General features: G+C 54.3%; 2 protein-coding genes across 6 annotated transcripts in view; one reads left to right on the plus strand and one right to left on the minus strand.

Annotated features, from left to right (window-relative positions):
- Positions 1-216: 216 nt before the first annotated feature.
- TMEM11 (transmembrane protein 11) lies at positions 217-10,469 on the plus strand. The gene is made up of 2 exons (XM_082679007.1): positions 217-288; positions 9,625-10,469. The coding sequence occupies exons 1-2, from the start codon at positions 230-232 to the stop codon at positions 10,139-10,141; spliced, it is 576 nt and encodes a 191-aa protein (XP_082535133.1). The 5' UTR covers positions 217-229; the 3' UTR covers positions 10,142-10,469.
- Positions 5,452-24,225, minus strand: part of DHRS7B (dehydrogenase/reductase 7B) — a 39,024-nt gene continuing 20,250 nt past the window's right edge. For 3 of the 5 annotated variants that reach the window (XM_082679005.1, XM_082679003.1, XM_082679006.1), the window contains 5 exons: positions 20,265-20,374; positions 15,499-15,715; positions 14,981-15,073; positions 12,215-12,367; positions 11,473-12,029 (listed from right to left, as the gene is read on the minus strand). In XM_082679005.1, the coding sequence (XP_082535131.1) occupies positions 11,824-12,029; positions 12,215-12,367; positions 14,981-15,073; positions 15,499-15,715; positions 20,265-20,374 (779 nt within the window). In that variant the 3' untranslated portion in view covers positions 11,473-11,823. Of the gene's footprint in view, positions 7,721-11,472; positions 12,030-12,214; positions 12,368-14,980; positions 15,074-15,498; positions 15,716-20,264; positions 20,375-24,225 lie in introns of those variants that run through there. The other 2 variants (XR_014298316.1, XM_082679004.1) reach the window with 2 other exon arrangements.

A 24,225-nucleotide genomic window follows, 5' to 3' on the forward strand; every position in this document is an offset into this window, starting at 1 on the left:
GGCTAGTCCGGAAGTGGGCCCTCAGCTCCTCCTGTCTGGGCCCGCGTTTCCCAGGCGGCCTCGGGGTGGGCTTCCGGCGCGCAGTGTATTGTGGACCTTATAGTCCCGCGGGGCCCGATCCCCAGCCGGCGCGCCGTCCGGGGCGGCGGCCGGACTACAACTCCCTCCCGCCCGCGCGGTGTCGCGAGGCCGCCCGGTGTGAGGCGTTCGCGAGCGGGGAGTCTCCAAGATGGCCGCGTGGGGAAGGAGGCGTCTTGGCCCGGGCGGCGGCGGCGGCGCCCGAGAGAGGTGAGGCGCGGGCTGCTCTCTGCGGGTGGCTCGGGGCTGGAAGCCGGCGGGGCTCCTCAGGCTGCAGCGCCGTCCCCGCCTCCACCTCGCGGCTCGCCCCGGTCCGCCGCTGGGCGCGCGGGGTCCCGGTCCTGGCCGACGCGGCCTCCGCGGAGGGCTCAGGAAGGGGCGATGGCGGGCTGGGCACGGCCGGGCCGAGGCGGGACCCGCCTGAATGCCGCGGGCCGAGCGGCGCCGGAGACCCCGGCCGCCTGGTCGCGCGCGTGGTCCTCTCAGCCGTAGCGAGGAGTGGCTCCTGGGACGGAGGAGGCAGGGGACGCCTTCCCATCGCGGGCCGATGCTGGGCGGGCGGGGTGGTTCGCACGGTCACCGAGGGGCCTCAGCCTTCCGCGCTGTGACTCCGGGCGGGGAGCCGGCCGCTTCCCCCGGGGGTGATCCTTGGGACTTTGGAGGCGTCTCTGCCAGCGCCCCTGCCGTGGAAATCCTTTGCAGCGACCTTTCCTAACGAACGGTGCGTGAGTAGGGCAGGGAGCCGGGAGCTTGTTTCTAACAAGGTAGATCTCGATTTGAAAGACTCATTTCTAGAAGATAAGATTGGAGTCGTCGTTTTCGTGTTTCGTGTTGAATTTACAGTTTTTGCTTCTGAGGAACAGTTTCAGCTAGTAGAAGAAGCCACTAGAACCTGTTCAGGCCCCAGAAGTTTGGGAAAGGATGTGTATTCGTGGAGTCATCCGGTTTGCACTGTCCTGACCATTCTGTTACGAGTGGGCTGGTGCGGTAGATATAGGTCAGCAGGATCTCCGGGTTTGCTTTTGGGTTTTTTTGGTGAGGATTGTTGAACAGAAAAATTCTCTTTCTTTTCTCTTACCCCTTTCTCCCCTCCCGCCCCGCTCTCTTTTTCTCTCGACTATTCTGCGTTATTCTCTCTCTTTGATTGCATCACATACTCATTGTGGTCGCCTTCCTGTTTGGTTAGCTGTGCTGATAGACCCCTCCAGCTTGCATTTTATTCTCGAGCTCGGAGTTATCCAGCCTTGTCCCTGCCGCACCTCCTCTTGGAGAAGCAGCAGTGAATGGCCAGCAAGTATTTTTGTTTTTCCACCTCCCACCTGGTTATTTCTTAGATCAGACCATACAAAGTTAAAGAAGAGAACTCGATGGTTTCCAGATGGCCTGAAAAACTAGCAAACATTTTCAAGATCTTTAATGCAAACATTAATCCTTTAGTAATAGGAAATAACTGGTTTAGAAGACTCAGTTGCAGAGAGAGAAGCATTCCTCCTTACTGGATAAAAACAGCAGAAGGGGCCAAATGAGGACGCCCCAGACACCATACAGGGGCCGTGCCAGCAAAAGTTACAATTTTACTGAACTAAGAAATTGGATATTGGGTTTTTTTCCTCTTTGGTTTAAGACAAGTGTTAATTCGAAACTGAGTTTGCAAACCAGGATCCCAAAGGCTGAAACTAGTCCTTGACTGTGATCCTTAGTTTTTAAGAGAATTTAAGTTAGTTGCCAGTGGTTATAAATGGAAATAGTTCACATAAAACTCCTCTGGAAAAGCTGCGTGGTGGCTCTTTTTGGTCAGGGCAGGTGCTCATCATTCCTCACCTGCCAGCTTGACTCATTGCAGTTACCTGCCTGGTCTCCTTAGGTGTTCAGGTTGCACCCTTTGGCCTGAACGGCAGGCTCTGCTTGCACATGCATATGTCGTGTGTCAGCCAGGAATGGGGCGTCTGGTTTTGTGGTTTGGGGGGCACCATCTGTCATCCTTCCAGATAACCGGGAGTGGCTGGGGGTACCCCTTTGTTTGCCTCTGCCGTGAGGCCCTAGCTGGGCTCTTTTGGAGGAGTGTTTGCCTGGGCTGTTTCCCAGAGATCCTCCACGCTGAGTAGGGGATGGAAACCTAGCCTGGGCACACCTCCATTCCTGCTCAGTGGGTGGGAAGACTTCCGGGTGGGGCAGGCTGGATTAATTGATTGCCCACACCATAGATTGAGGCCCAAGCATACCTAGTGGCTCCTGTGACCGAAGTAGGCTGATTATGGTGTTCTGAAATGACTTTGTTCCATGGCATGTTTGTGCTGACTCAGATTTCAGCTCCACGCTGTAAGACCACTTTCCCGAGTTGCTGCACACACTTGGTTGCAATCTGCTTTATGCTGACACCCAAGGAAACGTCGTCTAATTTGGGGCATTGGCTGGAGCAGAGCAACGCTCTGGGCAGACTTTCCAGATTTCCCTGTGGCTGCAAACTCTGAAGCCTGCATTGTATTTGAAGGCCCTGCTTGGTGCCAGACCTTCCGCAGGAGTTACTGTTGTCAGCTGTGTGTTAATGATGGTCCAGTTTAGAATACATAGTGTGTGAATTCTTGCTTTACCTGGTTCTTGAGTCTAGAGCTGTGTTAATTCAGTGTCCACTAGTCACTTGCAGCAATTAAATTTAAATTAACTAGAATTAAAGTGAAAAATTCAGCTCCTCAGTCACACTATTTACATTTCAAGTGCTTGGTAGCAACACATGGCTCGTGGCTAATGTATTGCACAGCGCAGATAGAGAACAGAAAGGTCAGCGCTGGTCTAGACCAAAATAGGAGAGGGGTGGAAATAGCAAAATGAGAGCTGCTTGCGCGCTGAGTTTTCTCTTCAGTCCACTAGATCTAGGGAACCCACAGTGTTTGTAATGAAGAACATCAGACCCTGAGCTGTAACCTGAATTCTTGTCCAAAACTCCGCACACTGGCAGCAAGCACAGCAAACAGATTGCCACTTGTCCTGTCGGCCTCTTTGAGACAAACTTGCCCGTCTGGGAAGGCGCGGTGCAGGTATCTGTGTGTTCTGCCGCTTGGTGCCAACCTGGGCCAGCTCACAGAGTCGCCGCTCTGTCCCATGTGGGCTGCCTGTCCTCCTCCTGAAGGGCCCCCGAGTGTCCCTAGTTCTCTGTGACTGTTGAATGTGAGTGCAGCCTGTGAGGATGCATGGGATCTGATTCTGATCACGATGTGAGGCAGCAGCACTGTTGAAAGGCCTGGAGCCTTCAGAGGGCCGGGCTCTGGCTTCAGGGTGAAACCACTTTTTGTGGCCTTTCCCCTCCCCGGCTTATGCGGGTGTCTGCTCCAGCATCTCTAGGCAGCCAGTTCTGTGGGGTTACTTCCACATCTTCTGTGCTATGCTTTATTCCCGGGGACTGGGCCGTCCTCTTTGACAGCTTTGCTGTAATCTTTGAATTGGATGGATGTGGTTCTGGCTGGCTGGTGGAGGGTTTAGTTCCCAGAACAGGTGGACCACGAGCCACGTGGGCAGGTGGCTGACATTCCCAGGGCGATGTTCCCCTCATTCTGACCTGGTCGTTTCCTTTAGAGCTGAGGGCCTCCAGGGGATTTGGATGTTTTCTTTCTCTTGAGTTTCTTTCCTCCTGGTCTGTATGAGTCGTGCCAGTGCAGCATCTGCACCCAGGTCCGCGGGTGTGCAGGCCTGAGGGTGTGGGTCCCGCTCAGCTGGCTGCCAGAAGGTTCTGATCCTGGAAGTTGGATGTTGTGGGTTAGGGTCTGCTGGGGTTCGTCCTCTGGGGTGAATCTCCATTTTCCTTGATTCGTTCAAGCCGTCGGGGTTCCAATGGCAGTAACTCGTGCCTCTATAGTTCAGTCCTTCAGGCCTGACTTTCTGAAGGAGGGAGGGTGGTCTTGTGTCCTGAACCGGGCCTCTCTGCACTGCCTCCTGGGCAGTCTCGGCCATTCTGCTCAGGGCTGTCCACTAGGGCAGCCATTGGTCACTTGCGGCTGTCAAGCATTGGAAATGTGGCTGGTGTGTCTGAGGAACTGAATTTTTTTTTTTTTTTGGCTGTGTTGGGTCCTCGTTTCTGTGCGAGGACTTTCTCTAGTTGTGGCAAGCGAGGGCTACTCTTCGCGGTGCGGTGCGCGGGCCTCTCACTGTCGCAGCCTCTCTCGTTGCGGAGCACAAGCTCCAGACGCGCAGGCTCAGTAGTTGTGGCTCACCAGCCTAGTTGCTCCGCGGCATGTGGGATCTTCCCGGACCAGGGCTTGAACCCGTGTCCCCTGCATTGGCAGGCGGACTCTCAACCACTGCGCCCCCAGGGAAGCCCAGGAACTGGATTTTCAATTTCACTCCATTTTACTTAAGTTTAAACAGTGCTCGGGCCTTGCGCTGGGTGGCGCCTTGCAGCTGTCACCTTGTGTGCGTGCCCGGCCCAGCCCATCTCACCCCGTCTGCACTCTGCGAGCTGGGGCCTTTGCATCATTTGACACGACGGAAGCTGGCTCAGAGCAGCAAGGGGGTTTGTCCTTGGACACAAAGCCAGTGAGTGACTGAGAGGAACTCTTGGTGCGCCGTGGTCTTGTCCCCAAAGCAGAGCTGCCGGTCCCTGGAGCACCACGGGGAGCCTGTTCCCTGGCACGTGGCTTCCTCTGAAACAATGAGAACGTCAGGTGCCAGTTTGGAAACGTCCTCAGTATTTGGAGCTACAAGCCTGTGCCTTTCAGTCCTAACTGGCCTTTGAATCCACAGCATAGGAGTTTACTGCTTTCCTTGGCTCCCAAGGAAGTGATTTGGGGTTTGCCAGAAGTGGGTTTCCCTAGACCAGGGATGCAGGGGTGGCACCAGGCAGCATGTCACAGCTGGTCACGTGACCCTGTGCTTATTGGGTGGAAAGCAACCTGATGCATGGACCGAGTTTACTTTTCAGCCACAGGTGCTCTTAATTACTGTTAATTGTTTTTCGTCTCCTGTCAGTCCTTTCAAACGTACTTCCTCTAAGTCTGTTGGGAACCTGTCACATTCAGGCCCAGGGTGGGGTGGGGCAGAGCAGACTGCGATGAAAACAGTCACTGCCCTCAAGGAGCTTGGCATCACCTCCTCCTCTGTTTGAGCTGAGACTGTGAGCCCAGGGCCGCTCCAGGAAGGGGCCTTAAGGCAGGTGTTTGGGTCGGTTCTTCTGGTTCCAGCATGACCAGAAAAGGTGGTGGGTTGCAGGGCCAGTGCCCACTGGAGCAGGAGGGGGGCCCCCTCTCCTCGGCTGGGAGGGCCTGCCCTGTCTGGTCTCTTCCACCCCAAGGGATACAGAGCTATTGGACAGGATTTTTCTTTTTATGAAAAAATTTATAATTAATTTTCCCATTACAAAAGAAACACGTTTATTTTTTCCTTTTGAAAAATACAGAAAACTAAAATTTAAAAGTTACCTGTTGGGCCACCATCCAGAGAAACCATTATTGGCCTTTTTTTATGCAGAGCATCTTTGATGCTTCCCACCAGATACGTTGTCTTGGAATTTTAAAAATTATATGTTAAATCCATCAAAAGTATGTCTTTACCATATGAAAAGTTATAAACTTGCTACCATATGTACGACCTTGGGAACACGAGGCTAAATGAAGGAATCAGCTCCAAAGCCCACGTGCCACGTGATGTGTTCCTGCAGAACGCCCAGAAGAGGCAGATCCGCAGTCAGGAAGTAGGTTGGTGATCGCCATGGACGGAGGTCAGGGGAGAATGGGGAGTGACGGGTTACTTTTTGAGGTGAGGAAGATGTTCTAAAATGGATCGTGGTGTTGGTTGCACAACTCAGTGAAAAGTGTCGAGCCAGTGACTTGTGCAGTTTAAATGGGTGAATCTATCACAATTAAGCTGTCATTTAGGAAGCACAAGTCAAAACTACCCTGAGATGCCACCTCATACCACTAGGATAGCTACTATGGAAAAAACAAAAGTGTTGGCCAGGATATGGAGAAAAGGGAACCCTTGTGCAGTGTTGGTGGGAATGTACATTAGTATAGCCACTGTGGGAAAGTGTGGAGGTTCCTCAAAAAATTAAAAATAGAACTACCACATGATCCAGCAATCCCACTTCTAGGTATGTATCCAAAATAATTAAAAGCAGGGACTAAAACAGATATTTTTACACCCGTGTTCACAGCAGCATCGTTCACAATAGCTAGAAGGTGGAAGCAACCTACCGACGGATGGATGGATAACGAAATGTGGTCTATACACACAGGGAATATTACTCAGCGTTAAAAAGGAAGGAAATTGACACTTGCTACAACGTGGATGAACCCTGAGGACATTATGCTAAGTGAAAGAAGCCAGCCACAAAAAAAAGATACTGTGTGACTCCACTTACATGAGGTCCCTCCCTGAGCAGCCAAATTCATAGAGACAGAATGTAGAAGGGGGTGGGTGGGTGGGAGTTGTGGTTTAATGGGGACAGAGTTTTAGTTTGTAAGACGAAAAAGTTCTGGAGATTGGTTGCCCAACAGTGTCTAAGTGTACTTAACCTTACTGAACTGGACACATAACACAAAATTTACAGATAGTAAATTTTGTGTTATGTGTATTTTACCATAATTTAGAAAACAATTAATAAACCAAGTGCTAGCATCTCCCTGGCCCACACTTCCCTCCCGAGCGCAGGCAGCAGCCACCTTCCTCCTGAGTCCTCCATCGTCTCCGTGACAGCACGTGCTTGGTTCTGCATGCTCCTGAGCCGTGTGTGTGTGTGTGTGTGTGTGTGTGTGTGTGTGAGAGAGAGTGTGAGTGTGTGTGTGAGAGAGAGAGAGAGAGAGGGAGGCGTTCACGGGTGTGGTGCACCCACTTCCCCCTCAGGGTCGGGAGGGACTGGGCGGCTGTGCCTCCACGGCTTTCCCTCCCTTGGCTGAGTCACGCTCTCTTTCTCTCTGCTCTCGAGTCTTCTGCTCTCACCAGGAGTGCTGCTTTGAACATTCTTGTGCACCCCTGACTTTTGGAGCTGTCTCCCGACTTTGTGGGTCCCATGTCTGAGGCTCCTGTAATCCCAGGTTCCTTCAAGACTGGCTTCGAGATGGCGTGGGATCCCCTGGGCCGGATTCTGTGCTGGCAAAATGAGGTTTGTTCTGTGGGCTCTTCGTGGTGGCTGCCACGTTCCCCAGGATTCCTTTGAGGACTGTCTCCTGGGTGCTGCTGGAACCGATTCTGACGGGGAGAGGAGGAGACTGACCCCAGCTGGAGGCAGGTTCACAAGCCCCCAGGGGGAGCCCGTGACGCTGACCCGCGGCAGCGCCTGCAGCAGCCCCTGTGGCCCGGCAGGCTGTGCTCTTCTGTGCAGGCCAGTTCCGTACTGTACGCTCCATGGAACCTGCCAAATTCAAAGAGTTCTAAAGTCATTTGGTAAGAAGGGGCCCCTTTTCTTTCTGGAGCCCCTCCATTCCCCTCCTCAGAGACAGTCGTAACTCTTGGGTCTTTGTGTATCAGCCCAGAGACATCTGTGCATCTAAAAGCAAACGCACACTTTCTCAGAAAGGCGCTGAAGATCGCAGGCTACAAACACTGGTCTGTACTTGACTTTCTCACTTTAAAGACCTCTTTCCTTTATCGATGCGCTCTCAGTTGTTTCAACGTGAACCCTTTTTGCTATGCTCTCTTGCTGGTCACTTCACACCTGCAACAAAATGCAAAAATATAGTCGCTTAGGAAGCCCAGGACTCAAAGGATCCCAATTGGCTATTAGTTGTTGGGTTTTTTTCATCTGCTTTTGTGTACAGGGTTCAAGTTGGGGGTTGGCTGGTGGTGCTCTGAGATGGTTCACGGCAAACTTCTGACTGGGTTCTTTCCTTAATTGGGTTACTTTTGACCCAGAAACAAAGCAGGCCGCATGCAGTGGGCGCTGGGGTAGCCGGGCAGAGGCGGCCATGGCTCACTCTCGAGTCCTCAGCCACCTGGCTTGAGAAGCAACAGTCCCTGTCAACTGCAGGACTGAATCTGGTGGTCCAGGCAGCCTTTGAAACTACATTTGCAGGGCAGAGGGTTCCCCGGCCCCCCCCAAGCAGGTGGGGCTGTGGGTGCTGACCGCAGGGTGGGTCCTCTGACAGAGGGGGCGCCTGCTGGTGGGTCTGGGTCTGTTTTGGACCCTGTGCTGCTTCCCTTCCCTGCACACTGTGTGGAGTCCTGGAAACCTGCTGCTTTATGTGTCACGGTCCATCCTTTCCTGAGCAGGTAAAGCAGGTTTGGCCTCTAGAGCAGAACTGGTGGTGAGCCCAGGGCGGTGTGCCCGCTGGGCTGGCTGGCTCCTGAGCCTGCTGTGTCGGAAGGCGCCGGGGAGGGTTCTCCGCGCTGTGGAAGGCTGGTCACTGGTTGGCGGTGACGGACAGGAGTGGGGTGACTGGCCCAGCATAAGACTGGGGCTCCAGGCGGCTTTGGTGGGTGAGCACGCCATCCACACACCCTCAGCTGTGCAGTCCCGACTGCCCGTGTCCACTGGTAGTTGCTCCCGTGCCATCAGGGCTGAGCCAGCAGCCTGGAGGGACTTGGGGGCACAGCCACCAACCTGTGGAGATGGGCTCGCCCAGCACGCTGTGGGAGGAAGCAGGAGCCCGCCCCAGGGGTGGGCGGCAGAGGCGAGGGTGGGGCAGACGGGAAAGGAAGGCCTGGGTGAGCGCCAGGTGAGGGTGGGGTCTGCCCACTGACGTGTCCCCGAGATGCTGGGGCTTCAACTGGTGCTTCCTTGTTGGGCCTGTTTTGTCACTGCACTCAGGTAGGTTAGGGTTTGGGCAAGAATGTTCTCTAATCCTGGCCTTGACACCCGCGCCTCGCTCTGAGCGTTCCAGAGGGACTGTGTGGCCGGAAAGCTCACCTTGGACGCCGACAGGGAGGCATCGTCCCCTGGCCTCACTCTGACGGTCAGCGGGGCGGCACAGACCCTCCATTTTCCCGTGCTTCTCTCCCTGGGCCTGTCTTGGCTGATGAACTTGCCAGAGCTGCTCCTGCCGGGAGTGAGGCCCTGCCTCTTAGGTTTGCTTGTCTGCTAAGGTGCCTTGTAAGGTGCTGGATCCCACCTGGGAGCCTGTCTCCATTCTGAGTTAAAACCAAATGGGGAGGGGGACTTCCTTGGCGGTGCAGTGGCTAAGACTCCATGCTTCTGATGCAGGGGGCACGGGTTCAGTCCCTGGTTGGGGAGCTAAGATCCCACATGCCGTGCAGCACGGCTCCCCCAAAAATCCCCCTGGGAGCACAAAAGGGCGGGCACCAGTGGCCGGCTCTCCCTCGCCTGTCTTTCCTCCCAGGAGTTTACCCAACAGTCCGGTCTCCACTGCCTTGAACGCGTAACAGCTTTCCTCTTTGAAGGAAATGCTGACCCTGGAGGTTCTGGGGTGACCTCGTTCCACAAGCCTTCCCTGGTACCTACGCGCGCGGCCCCTCGTGCAGCCGCTGACCAGGCAGTTCCGAGCCCCGCTCCCAGTGGCCGCCTGGTGTGCTCAGGGCAGGCGCCTCTCCTCTGGGGACGGCATCTCTGCAGAGCAGCAGCCTCTAACCAGCTCTTCTTTTTCCCCACTCCTTCCTCCTAAGGGTGAGCCTGTCGGCCACAGACTGTTACATTGTGCATGAGATCTACAACGGGGAGAACGCCCAAGACCAGTTTGAGTATGAGCTGGAGCAGGCCCTGGAAGCCCAGTACAAGTACATCGTGATCGAGCCCACACGCATCGGTGACGAGACAGCCCGCTGGATCACTGTAGGCAACTGCCTACACAAGACCACCGTGCTGGCGGGCACTGCCTGCCTCTTCACCCCGCTGGCGCTGCCCCTGGAGTACTCCCACTACATCTCCCTGCCTGCGGGCGTGCTGAGCCTGGCGTGCTGCACCCTCTACGGCATCTCCTGGCAGTTCGACCCCTGCTGTAAGTACCAGGTGGAGTACGACGCCTACAAACTGTCCCGACTGCCCCTGCACACACTCACCTCCTCCACCCCGGTGGTGCTGGTCCGGAAGGACGACTTGCACAGAAAGAGACTGCACAACACGATAGCACTGGCGGCGCTGGTGTACTGTGTAAGGAAGATTTACGAGCTCTGCGCCGTATGATCGGGGCAGCGTAGGGGGAGCAGGCAGCCCGGCCCGCGAGGTGGCAGAAGGAGCCCGGGAAGGCGTCTGGCTGCACGCTGGTTATTTTAAAGAAATAACAGATCACAAGTGTACCAGGGGTTTTTTCAGCTCATCACACTAAGATGTGGATTCCCGTAACCCACGGGGGCCTGAGGTTGTGGAAGGCCGACCAGGCAGCAGGATGTGATGGAAGCAACGCTACTGAGGGGATGTGAACGCGCTTGGGGGGTCGTTAAGTATGTTGTTTAACTGTACCATCCAGAGCCAACCAGAAGCTATTGACCATTAAAATTATAAGAATTTCAACTCCAGGTGTCTGCTCTCTCCGTGACGGTCCTGGTGGGAGCATGCAGGTGGCAGGAGGGGCACCACCTGTAGTGCGAACAGGCCTCTGGACAGGCAGGCCCAGCCCCTCCCAGAGCAGCCTCATGCCTTGGTCCAAGGCAGCGCAGCTCAGTGCTGCTCAGGGGTGTGGCAGGACAGGTAGGTGGCGAGGCCTGGCAGTCACTGGGTCTCCATTGGGCTCACCTGGAGAGCTGGGGCCTGGGACCTCTTGTCCAGATTCTGATTTAGGAGAACACAAACTAACATCTGTATTTTTTTTAAAGCACTGAAGCTGTCCTGAGTTCAACCTGCTGCCCCCCTCGTGTTCCACAGAAAAGGGGGCCATGCCGGCCCGAGACTCTGCTCGGTCATCCCTAAGGGGCACTTTTCTAAGCGGCAACCAGACTGATGTTCACGTGGTTTTAAAGGATCCCTCAGGAAGATCAGACACCAGAGAGTAACAAGGGGTGCTGGGAAGGTGTCAAAAGGGTGTATGGGGGTGATGGGGCCATCTGTTCACAGGAGGAGAGCCAGAGATTTTAGAAGAGTGAGAAACGTTGACTTAATTCCAAGGGCCTGGAAATGCTGGTCCCTCAGTTGGGTGCTGGGTGGCAAATGGTCTGGAACAAGGGTAAACTGGCAGTGATCCTAAACAGACCTATCTTGACCGTGCAGTGCCCACCACCCTCCTGAGCCTGCTGGGTGGGACTGGGAGGTGTTTCTGTAATAGGCCAGATTTGGAAAGGGAGCCTGTGATCTGCCTGCAGATCAGATTCATGGGTAAGGCAGCTGGAGACGGACCAGCTGTGGCCACCTTGGGGCAGCTGAGCAGAAGCTGTCACCAGAAACAAGCCAGGTGCAGATAGGCGGCTCCAGCACACGGAACAATGGGACACGTCGAGAAGCCAGCCACATGCTGACTGTTGGCCGCGCTGAACAAGATGCTGGGGGACCCCGTGAACGGCGTGAAGGCGGCAGCAGCCTTCTCCCCAAGCCCCCAGCGCTAGGTGAATCAAATACAAGAACTGGGTCAGATGACAGGAAGTCTTCTGATCTCAAGACCCGAATTCAAAGGAGGCGTGGTTCTGCCTGCCCTCAGGGATCACAGCTCCACAGCTCAACCCTTTACTTCATGTCCTAGAGTTTAGATCCAGCTGCATTTTACCCCTCCCCCCGGAGGAAGCCTGTCCTCCTCCAGCAGGACAGGCTGGGGGTCTGCGAGAGAGGCATGACTCCCTCCCCACCCCCGCCATGAGGCAAGAATCCAGTACAGTCCACGCAAACACACCTGTCCCTGTGGAGCAGCGGTGCTGCCGCGCCACCTGCCCGGACAGGCACTAGCAATGCTTGGGTTTCTGCTCCTTCCTGGCCCGGGAGGCCATGAGGCTGAAGAAGAGCCTGGGAGCCAGAGTGCGCAGGTAAACAGCCAGGGAAGGCGCCACATCGGCCAGGACCACATCCTTCTTTTTCTTCCCCACGGCAGCCAGCACGTCTCGGGCCACCTGCGAGGGGCTTCGGCCCTGGGCCGTGGTCTTGTCCATCACTGAAATGAAACGAGAGACTCACTGAGCTCGGGTTCATGCCGAGTGATGTCAGTCTTCAGTATATACGACCAACACCCACACGTCAAGTGGTTTAGTTTTAAACTTATTTTCTGAAAGAAAATGAAAACGACCACAGAATCATCAGGTAGCTTTGCATAGAAGAAAAGCGACACCAGGGCCTAACCTCCGTACTTGGACCCGTCGGCCGTGACGGCGTTGAGGGAGAGGTTGGTGTGGATGTATCCGGGGCTGACGACGGTCACCTCGATGTCATGCTGCTCCACCTCGGCCCGCAGACAGTCGAAGAAGGCCTGGGTCGCGTGTTTGGAGGCCGCGTCTGCAAAGGTCGGTGGCCAGAGAGGCAGGTGAGTGAGGGGCGGGGACGCATTCGTTCCCTGAGTCAGAGGCGCCCAGCCTGGGCCCTGGACAGGCGCAGGGGTGTCAGGTCTCCTGCTCTCGTGTGGTTCAGGGAAAACACTGTACACGATACACTGACCTACAGGTACGCTCACACACAACATGACACAGCGCACATGGTCAAACGTGAACCACTGGGGATGTATAGGAAGGGTGCATAGGGTGTTCTTTGTACTGTTCCTGCAAGGTTTAAGTGTGAAATTAATCTAAATTAAAAGTTTAAAAAAAAAAACACTTAATGCCTACTGGGTAAAATATTCAAATAGTTCAGGAGGAAATAAAGTAACCAAGTGAAAGTCCTCCTCGTGCCTTCCAGTACGGTTCCCCAGAGGGAGCCAGGCTGCCGGTTTCTCAGCATTCATTTCTCACATCAACCAGGTACCTACACGGGGTGCGACACAGAAGTCATATTTGTGCGGACACGGCCTCACGCTGTGCCTGTTTCCGTGTCATTCCTGCACGTAGCTCTCTCCAGCGGGGGACAGACGGGGCAGCTGCCATGCCCCTCGTGGTCACAGGCCACACTGCAACAGTGCGTCCAGGGAGGCTCCCTGCACGTGCAGGAGCGTGTGTACAAACCCACATCTGGCCTTCTCACGTCTTTTGCCTGACAGCTTCCACAGGATGGCCTTTCATCTGGAAGAGCTGTCTGGGCCCCCTCCGCTCCCCAGCAACAGCCTCTCTGCACAGCGTCAGGTGCTCTGAGGGGACAGCGGAACCCTCCGATGGCACTCCTGGGAAACAGCATCTCCACTGACGGTTTCCGGATTTGGAGCCCACACGTTCGAGCCTGAGGAAAGCGCATCCATCAGCCACGTAACTGTAGGTCCTGTGAGCAGCCCAGCAGCGTCCAGACTCTGCAGAGCCTCTGGAGGGCGGCCTGGCCGAACGAACGCTCTGCGGGCGGGTGGCTCGAGACACGCTCCCACCAGCCGTGATTCCAGAGGCACGGCCCAGGCCGAGGCCCGAGAGGACCCCCGGTCTCCACGCCTCTCGGGCTGCATGTAGGTCCTCGGCCAGGCTGTGCTAACCTAAAGGCCGTGACTGTGGTCCCCAGGGCCCCACGCGCTCTACACACATCCTGGATCCTCCCACTCGGCCTCACAACAGCCCCGAGAGGTACCCGAAGCCACCCCCACTTCACGAGTGGGGAGACTGCTGCCCGCTGGGTTGGCCGACATGCCCAGGAGGCACCGCCTCGTCCGGCCTGGTGGTTATAAAGCACCCAGAACAACCAAGTGTGACCTACACAGTCACAGCCAAGGGGAGGACAAACCTCAGTGGGACTAAATCCAAGTGAAGTGTGGAAATAATTCAGTACAAGAACACTTTACAAAGAACTCCTTTACCCTGTATACCCTTTTCCCTATTATTGCCTCATCTGCCCTGTCACATGTGATGCCTGCATATCTATTCCTCAGGAGGCTGTCCTGTGCCAGCGAAGTGAAACAGAGAACTGGCACAGGGATAACCGCCCCAGAAACAAGCACGATACGGCGGGTGTCTCACGTTGTCTTGAGCACGGCCGCGGAGGGGGCAGTGCGGGCTCAGACGAGTCCCACGGCTGACCCAGACACACAGCCAGCACCAGGAGGACCAGGAGGATGGCTGCGCTGCGTTCGGGCTGACAGGTGGCTCCCAGTCGTCCAGCTGGGTGTGCGTGGCCGTCCTTTCACGGTGTGGAGGCAGCTTCACCCCTCCCCTCCCTTCCCGTGGCTACGTTGAGCATCTGGAGTGGGGGAGACTGTTACAGCTGAGTGTTTCCTTGCAGACGGTGGAGCAAAGAATGCAGTTCCCAGGACAGTTTGTGAAATCACCTTTCAAATCCTTTAACAAAAGTAGAATCTGCTTGCTGGTGCTCGTGATGGCGCAGTCTCAACATTCTGTCGTAGCCACTCACGCAGGGAGGTGAGAGTTGGGACGGAAGTCAAGCTGGCAGCGTTAATTTTTTGGTCCTATGTCCACTTTTTGGAACTAATCTTACTGAAACCCTCCCATGAGAGCCCAGAGATAAACATGCTGAAGGATGCTGTACACAGCACATCACTGCTACTGGTCACCGACTGAAGGGAGGACGCAAATCCTCACGTGTCACGAAAACTACTAAGGAAATTATGCCACATCCATTCGATTGATGACTGCACATCCACTTAAAGGAACTAGGTAAATCCACACGTGCTGATGCAGAAGGACACTGTCAAATGGAATGAGCGAACCACAAAGCTACATGTAACGTGCCCCAGTTTTGCACATTTGATCCCATGTAGAATTCTGGAGGCACATGCGGTAAAGTGGCGGTGGGGCAGCACCTGTGGGCCGACACTCGGGGGGCACAGCACGGGGCCACAGGTGGCACGAGGAGCAGAGCTGGCGCTGAGCCCAGGCCTCTGCTCAGGAGCACACGCTGATGACGTCCCTGCACGTTCCGTGCTGAGTGTTTCTCTAACGTCTGAATTCTGGACAGTGAACGTGTTGTTTTTATAACAGGGAGAAAACAGTAAAGGGAACGTGGGAAGGAGAAGGAAGTACTCACACGCGGATCGGAAGGGAACGCTGATTTTGCCCTGGATACTGCTGATGGCGACAACGTGGCCCTGGCGCCTTCTGATCATAGAGGGCAGGAGCGCTGTGGGGAGAGGGGAGAGGTCACTGCAGCTCATGCTGAGAGCCTGGGTGGGGGGGGGGACTGTTTACTGGAACTCTTAGCCCCCTGCGCCCAGGAGGGGAGGGAAGGCCTCTCCCTGGAGTGAGAACCGTGGCTGGACGTCAGAACGCCCCACTCTGTAGGTGTGCAGACACAGTGGAAAGACGTGGAGCCAACACTGTGCAGATGAGGCTGTTGCTGAGGAAAACATCTCGACGTAAGGCCATAAAGCAGTGGAAGAAAATGCAAATATAAGCCCAGAAAAGCCAACACCCAGGCTGTAAGGACACCACTGACTCCAGGGTCAAAGGGATGGGACAGGCCAGGTCTAGGAAGAAGGAACCAAGGGAAATACAAAGAATGCCGACGTACCTGTGCTCGTCTTCCTTTTCACCCAAGACCATTACCTTTCGTCAGAGCAACCGGACCAAAGTAGTTTGTCTCCATGACTCTCTTGTCCACGTCCAGGCTGGTGTCCACAATGGTGCCGCGGTAGCTGATCCCGGCGTTGTTGATGAGCACATCCACATAGCCAAAGCACTGCAGGATCTCTGCAGCGGCCCCCACTATGGCCCCAGGGTCCGTGAGGTCAAAGGTCACCATGAAAGGCTTGTGAGTCTGCACCTGGGCAAGAACAACAGAAGCCAAACGTAGCTTCAGAGCGACGGGCGTGGGAGCCACAGGCCCTGCTTCTCAGTGCTGGGAGGGCCTGGCTGTGAAGGGACAGGTCACAACACTTCTCCTCTGAAGGATGTGACCTGGAGGACCCTGCCAACCCTGCTCATACCTCACTTGGGCAGCCTTTCTCCTTAACTGACTGTAAATGCCATGGGGCAGGGGTCACGTATGATGGCAGCATGGCTCCCCTTGCCGCCCTGTGCCAGCCTGGCGCTGACCTGTCCTACGTCACAGAGCTGCTATCCTTCTCAGGCCAAATCAGTTTCATTCTTCAGTCACAAAACATTGTTTGTTTGTTTGCGGTACACGGGCCTCTCACTGCTGTGGCCTCTCCCGTTGCGGAGCACAGGCTCCAGACACACAGGCTCCAGACACGCAGGCTCAGCGACCATGGCCCAGTGGCTCCGCGGCATGTGGGATCCTCCCGGACCGGGGCACGAACCCGCGTCCCCTGCATCGGCAGGCGGACTCCCAACCACTGGGCCACAAGGGAAGCCCCACAAAACATTTTTATATGCCCCTATATGCTCAACACTGGGGACATGGCAGAAAGCAAGACAGACGTGCATCTGTCTTCCTAAAGCACGCAGTCTTGTGGGGGAGACAGACAAATTCTGTAATTGAAGAGAATGACTAGCCAAGCAGTCTAACTCAGGGGCTGTCGCAGAATCTAAGAAGATGAGGGAGGGGATGGAGTCAGAGGGAGCACGGAGACGGAAGTGCCTGGAGCCCTCCCTCTGCCTGGACAGCTGCACTGGCGGCAACTCTCTGGAGTGAAATGACGTCGTGACTCTGAAGTCTGTTTGAACGCTTGAAGCTTCCAGGGTAGTGCTCGGCTGGCAAAGTATAGACAATTTTGGCCAATTTCAACCATTAGCTCCATGGTGGCCCCACCCCTGTGGTGGGCAGCTGTGGGAAAGGCAACCCACATTTCTCTTGCAGCTTGAAGGAGCCAAGGTAGACAATAAGGACCTTGTCTTCCACATATCAGGACTGCATTCTGATGGTGGATGCTGTTCTGATCGCCGAGCTGCAGCATGGAAGCAGCCTGCACTCTTTTAACCACCACCTGCTGAAGTGGCTTCCAGTAGGTTTCATGGAGTTGCACTTGGCCTTCTGGTATTCAAAAATGTAGATAAATCCCCAGAAAAACATTCCTCAGGAAGCCCAGACAATGAACTGACTAAAACAACTGTCTTAAAGATGTTCAAAGTGCTAAAGGAAGATGTGGACAAAGCCAGGAAACTCATGTATAACAAAATGAGAATATCACTAGAAACAGAAATTATTAAAAAATTCTGGAGCTCAAAAGTACAATAACTGAAATGAAAAATACACTACAGGGGTCCAAAGGCAGATCTGGGCAAGGAGAAGAGAGAATCCATGAACCTGAAGAGGGGACAACTGAAATTCTCAAATCCGAGAACAAGAAAAATGAAGAAGAGTGAGCAGAGCCTAAGGGATCTGTGGGACACCACCAAGTGGACCAACACACTCCTAGTAGGAATCTGAGGAGGAGAGAGAGAGAAAGGGGCAGAGAAAACACTGGAAAAAATAACTGCTGAAAAAGTCCCAAATTTAATGAAGGACATGAATCTACACATCCAAGAAGTTCAACACCAAGTAGGATAAACTCAGAGACCCGCACTATGACACATCACCATCACAGCCAAGTGACAGAGAATCTGAAAACTGCAAGAGAAAAACTACTCCTCACATAAAAGAAATCCTTACTATCAGCTGATTTCTCATTAGAAACCTTGGAGGCCTAAAGACAGTGGGTCGATATATTCAAAGTGCTGAAAGAAGAAAAATGTCAACAAAGAATTCTATATCTGTGTTCTATAATGTCAAAAATGAGGGAGAAATTAAAGTTCCCATATAAATAAAAGCTGAGGGAGTTTGTTACCACTAGACATGCCCTGCAAGAAGTGCTAAATGAGGTCCTTCAGGTTTGAAATGAAAGGAAGCTATACAGTGTAACTCAAAGCCATTTGAAGAAATAAAGATCTCCAGGAAAATAAATACATGGGGAATTATAAAAGCTAGTAGTATTGTAACTTTGGATTGTAACTCTACTCTTTATTTTCTACATAATTTGACAAATGCATTTTAAAACTTATTAATCTATGTTACTGGGCAAACAATGTATAAAGATGTAATCTATGACATGAATAGCAGAAATGGGGGAGGACAGAGTGGAGTTTCTGTGTGCTATTGACATTAAGTTGGTATAAGTTCTAATTAGATTGTTACAACTTCAGGATATTCAATGTAATCTCCATGATAATCACATAGAAAACAGCTATAAAATATACATGTAAGGAAATGAGAAGGGAATCAAAGCATTTCACTCAAAAAAAATCAACTAAACACAAGAGAGTAATGCAGGAAATGAGGGACAAAAAAGCTACAAGACATATAGAAAAAAAATAGCGAAACGGCAGAAGTCCCTCCTAAATAGTAATTACTTTAAATGTAAATAGTTTAAACCCTTTAATCAAAAGACTGATTGGCAATTAAAAAAAAAAAAAACACCTAACTATATGATGTCTTTTTTTTTTTTTTTTTTTTTTGCGGTACACGGGCCTCTCACTGTTGTGGCCTCTCCCGTTGCGGAGCACAGGTTCTGGACACGCAGGCTCAGCGGCCATGGCTCATGGGTCCAGCTGCTCCACGGCATGTGGGATCTTCCCGGACCAGGGCACGAACCCGGCAGGCGGACTCTCAACCACTGTGCCACTAGGGAAGCCCCTCAATAACATATCTTTAATATATCTTTGCATCTTAGGAAAACAGAGCAAACTAAACTCAAAGCTAGCAGAGGAAGGAAAGCAGATTAGAAAGAAGATAAACAAAATATAGGGGACTTCCCTGGTGGTCCAGTGGTTAAGACTCCACACTCCCAATGCAGGGGGCCCGGGTTCGATCCCTGGTCAGGGAACTAGATCCCACATGCTGCAACTAAAGATTCCACACACGGCAATAAAGATGCCGAGTGCCTCAACTAAAGACTCGGCGCAGCCAAATAAATAAATAAATAAAATATTTAAAAACAAAGATATATATAGAGAGAGAATAGAAAACAAAGAAAATGAATGAAACCACAAGTTGGTGTTCTGAAAAGATCAACAAAATTGAGAAACCGTTAGCTAGACCAAAGAAAAAAGAAAAGGTGCAAGTAACTAAAATTAGAACTGAAAGTGGGACCTTACATAGATAAAGAAGATTATAAAAGAATACTATGAACAACTGTATGCCAACAAATTAGATAACCTAGAAGAAATGGACAAATTCCTGGAAACACACAAATTACCTAAACTGAGTCAAGAAGAAACAAAATCTCAGCAGACATGTGACGGGTAGAAATTGAATCAGTAACCTAAAACCTCCCAACAAAAAGTATCCTGAACCAGATTCACTGGTGAATTTTATCAAATTTTAAAGAAGAATTAACACCTATACTTATACTCTTCCAAAAAACTGAAGAGGAGGGACTTCCCTTGTGGTCCAGTGGTTAAGAATCTGCCTTCCAGTGCAGGGGCCGCGGTCTGATCCCTAGTCAGGGAACTAAGATCCCACATGCCACGGAGCAACTAAGCCTGCACACTCTGGAGCCCGTGCAATGCAACAACAGATCCGCATTTACACAACTAAGGTCTGGCGCAGCCTAATAAATAAATAAATATTTAGAAAACAAAAAAACAAAACAAACCCGAAGAGGAGAAAACACTGATTCATTCTGTGAGGCCAGCATTGCTCTGATACCAAGGCCAGATAAAGACACCACAAGAAAATTACAGACCAAACTCCTTTATGGATATCGATGCTAAAAGCCTCAACAGAATACTAACCAATCAAATTCAACAGCATATTAAGAGGATTATTCATCATGAACAGGCTAAATTTATCCTAGCAAGGCAAGGGTAGTTTACCGTGAGGAAATCAATCAGTGTAACCCACCACATTAATAGAACGAAGGGGGAAGGGCCACGTAAGCATCTCAATTGATGCAGAAAAGAGATCTGACATAATCCAACACCCTTTCATGATAAAAACTCTCAGAAAACCAGGAACAGAGGGGAAATTCCCCCAAGGTATTTATGAAAAACTTACAACTAACATCACGTCCAGTGGTGTAAGACTGAAAGTGTTCCACTGTGCTCCAGAACAAGACAAGGATGTCTGCTTTCACTGCAGCTATTCAGCAGAGCTTGTTCTAATCGGAGCCGTTAGACAAGAAAAAGGATAAAAGGCACCTCAACTGGAAAGGAAATGTTAAATGTCATCTTAACTTAAAATGTTAAAAGTCATTGCCAGCCTCCCGGCTACCACGGCCAAGAGGTGAACAGGTATTAGCGCAGACATGGGGGAGGAAGAAGGCACTCACAGAGGGGCCTCCCTAAACTCGCGGCACTGCGGAAGTGGTGGATTTGAGCCCAGCTGGCCGACCAGGGCTGCACCTCTTCCCCACGAAAACCACCCCTGGGCTCACCTCGGTAGCCCGGGAAGCAGCAAGTTCTCGGGTGAGCTCCTCCAGGGCCTCAGCGTTCCGGCCACAGAGCACCAGCTTGGCACCGGCAGCATGGAAAACTCTGGCACATTCTAGAGGAAGAAGAAAGCAGCGTGGCAGCTGGGGAGGCCCAGGCCTTCACCATCAGCTCAGCTCCCAGCTCCCCAGCCCCAGACCATAGGGCTACTTGTTCCCCAGCCATCGGCACCGGCCCGCCGTGGAAGGCTGGGGGGCAGGGTTAGGGACCCGGCACAGGGAGCTCTGCTGTCACCACTGCAGAGCCCACGTTCGGGGCTGTGACAGACGTCCACAGGCAGGAGGAAGGCAGCAGCTGGGGGACAGACTGTTAGGTACCAGGCTCAGAACTTTCCAGCATAACCTTTAGCTCTGATCCACCCTGCGAGCAGTATCCCCACTTTCATGGCGAGGAGCTCAGTGAGGCAAGGGATGTGCCCGACGGTCAGGCAGCGCCAGCTCGGGGATGCCGTCACCTCAACGCAGCAGGCACGTACCTGCCGGGGCTGCTTCTGTGGTTCTGTGGACACACAGGGGACACAGGACTCTGGTGAGAGGGGCAGAGAGGCTCCCCCGAGGCCTGAAGCCTGCAGGCTGTTCCTCCCGAGAGTACACAGGCCCGAGGGATCGTGGACACACGCAGCGGGGACAGGACGTGGGGAGGCTGACAGCCTCGCGAGGAGGTTAAAGAGCTAAAGTATGCCGAGCGCCCGCGCAGCAGGGCGGCATTAAGGGTGGCGTCAGTTTTTTTTGGCTGCGTTGGGTCTTCGTTGCTGCGCGCGGGCTTTCTGTAGTTGTGGCGAGCGGGGGCTACTCTTCATTGCGGTGCACGGGCTTCTCATGGCGGTGGCTTCTCTTGGTGCGGAGCACGGGCTCCAGTAGTTGTGGCACGCGGGCTCAGTAGCTGTGGCTCTCGGGCTTAGTTGCTCCACGGCATGTGGGATCTTCCCGGACCAGAGCCTGAATGCGTGTCCCCTGCATCGGCAGGAGGGTTCTGCGCCGCCAGGGAAGTCCAAGGGTGGCATCATTTTAAAAGGTTCCCTCCTGCTGGGGGTTCCTCTGAGTCACTACAGCATCCAGGTGACAAATGATGAAGGCCATGGCCGGGGAGTCCAGAACTATCTGGGTACCTCTCCTAGTCAATATTCTTTGGTGGCAAGAAAAGGGACTCAAGTCACCCGGGGCAAAGCAAAAAGAGGATTTATCAGGAGGATTCCAGGGTAGCTCAGGAATTCAGGGAAGGAGCTGAATGGTTCAGATGCGAAGGACAGGAGTGGTGGTGGCCCAGGGTCCTGGGCAGCAGGAATCAAGCTCTCTGAATGCTAGCAGGTCCCTTCCCCACTGCATTCCCAGCCTGGCCTCTCCACCAGATGGGGGCGGGGCTGCAGACAGCGCTGCGTTCCCGTGGACACCACTCCTCGGCCAACAAGGGTGCCCTTGGCCTGTTCCCTCCAAGCTCTGGTGTCCAAATCCTTGGGAGGGACCAGGTCAGCCCTGGTGGGGGCGGCATCACTAGGACTAGGCCAGCCAGGGTCACGTGTGACTCCCAAGGCCACGACAGGAGGGGCAGGGAGAGGGAGGAAGCAGGGGCTGAGGTCCTCTCGCCCTGCCCCCAAACACAGCCGAGCGCTTGGTGCCCCGAAGCTAAATGCCCGCGGAGAGCCGCACAGCCCTGCGGTCAAGAGGACGGACACGAGCGAGACCTCCTGTGTCCGACTCAGACCCCAGCCCTGACGGCCCTGTGACGTGGGAAGTTTCGACTTCTTGGTCCCCACTTCCCTCTTCTGCAGGTGCAGGTCAGCAGCGCTAGGACTGAGCGGGTTACAGCGGCCGGGCCAGCACCGCGAGGAGAGAAAGCACTGCACAAGGGCTTCGTTGTGCTTCTAAGCTGCCCTCTTAAAATGTTCCAAAGACTGGCTGTTAGTGAGGATGGAAACGTGGGGCTTAAAGGGGCACAGTCTGTCCTCGCTAGAGGCCTAGTCTCCCTCAGGTGCCCAAGAGCAGGTGTGTGCGGCCCCAGCTGACCATGCGGCCACCCCCGGGGCCCAGACTGAGTCTCAGGGGCCGGCTGGTCAAGCGGAGTCTTGGTGCCGCGGGCTGCTAGGAGGGCAAGGCTGGCCCCAGGGGCCCACCGGAGGGTCAGGGATCCAGGAAGGGAGGAGGCTCTGGGGTCCAGACGGGGTCCTTCCCCCACCCACGCTGCGAAAGCGAAAGCGAAGCAGGGAGAATGCCAGCGTCCCTCAGGGCAGGAGGGAGGAGGCTCCCCGGCGGCAAAGCCTTCTTTCCAGACGCGGCGCCTCCTGCAGCGTCACTTGCTATCCCGGGGCCGGCGCCTCCCAGCCTGACCCCGATGGAGCCTTCTGGAAGGAGGTTCAACTCAACTAAACCAGTGCACTTCCAGGCGTGCGGTGTTGTCTTCTTTGAAGCTCACCCTGACCGAGGGCACAAACCCGGACGGAGCCACAGCCCCCGCTCTGGCCCCGGGGTCTGCCTGGGTCACGGCCCCCATCCCACCTGCCCTGCGGAGCCTCCTCGGGGGTGGGGCTGGGGGCAGGCGCTCCTGAGGCCCGTTTCCTATCACGCCCAAAGCCCTGCTGGCTTCCTCGCCCCATTTTGTCCCGACCTGGCCACCACGATGGACATTCAGTGAAGTGTCTGAACAGCTCTGGAAACTGGCCACCCGCGTTCTACTTAAGCTTTGCTTCCCAAGGAAAGCCAAGGGAGGAAATTAGAGGTCGTGTAGAGAATGACAGAAATGCCAACAGGCTGAGAAAATTCCATTTTCATTTCTTGAAAAAGCTGATAGAGGCGGGAGGGTGGAGAGAAAAAGGAATACATTTATCTTGGGCCGCCAGCCGGTCCCCAGCCACCAGCACTACCAGCTTATAAGTCCACTAGGCTCATGGCCTCGGGACCGAGACGTGTCCCTTCACCCAGTGTCCTGCCAGTCCACAAGGACAAGCCAGGAGACAAGGCAGGAGAAACACGAGATTTGTCCAAACACTCAGCACGTCACCCAGGCCTCCAGGGTGGCCTACAGGCTGGGCAGAGCCATGAGGGTGGCCGGGGTCTCCTCCCCACGCCTCCTGGTCAGTCGCTGAGGGGTGTTTGTACTGAGACAGCCAGAGGGGGAGGGATACACGCCCTCCTGGCCCTCCGATGGAATCTAGGAGATGGTGGGAAGAGCACGGACGCACACAGACACGCGGGCTTTGTGTCTTCCATCCCCTTCCCGGCCCTGGTGTCACAGGAGGAAGCGCGGATGGAGAGAGAACAGCATCTCCGTCACGCGTGTGCGCGTCGGCGCCGCAGTGTGCCTTTCCCTCACAGCCAACCCCCTGACACACTTCAAGGACATTAAAAAAAAAAACACTTCTCTCTGTGGTGGAGCAGCGGCTGCTGACACCCTATATTTAGCAGCTGAGTAAGGTCAGAGGCCGGCTATGGCTTGGGGCCTGGAGATCTGATGGCAGACCCTGGGTCACCCCGAGAGCTCACCTGAACGCCATGCTGGTGCACGCACGGACCCCTGCTCCCCGCACTCTGCCCAGGTCCCCTGGCCGCCTGCACGCCACTCCCCGTCTGCTCCTCTGTGTTCCCGTAGCTCTCGAGTGTCAGCAGCCCCTGTGTGACCCATGCTCACGGCCCACCCTGCCCCCTCCCCCAGGGAGACAAGACAAGGGCTTAAGTCCTGGCTTCGCACTCCTGCCTAGAAGTCCCAGGGCAAGTCGCACCTTCTCTGAGCGTCAGCTATGAGGACTCAGGGAGATGAGCCCAAGCCAGCACGCACCTAGGTGCCTCCCCTGCCAGCCCACTGTGAACACCCGTCCTGAAAGGGCAACACACGGAGAGAAGTCCTTCCTCTCTGCACAGACCATGGGCTCCCAGAGGGAAGGGACCCTGCCTCACATCCGTCTGTTCCAGCACC

Source organism: Grampus griseus (genome assembly GCF_964374135.1).
Source record: "Grampus griseus genome assembly, chromosome: 20".
NCBI classification, from domain to species: Eukaryota; Metazoa; Chordata; class Mammalia; order Artiodactyla; family Delphinidae; genus Grampus; species Grampus griseus.

What these genes read in the sequence shown, in the direction of transcription:
- TMEM11 (XM_082679007.1), top strand. Translation starts at nt 230, where the DNA reads ATGGCCGCGTGGGGAAGGAGGCGTCTTGGCCCGGGCGGCGGCGGCGGC. An exon ending in GGCGGCGGCGCCCGAGAGAG is followed by an intron (nt 289 to 9,624) that starts GTGAGGCGCGGG and finishes CTTCCTCCTAAG; the next exon opens with GGTGAGCCTGTCGGCCACAG.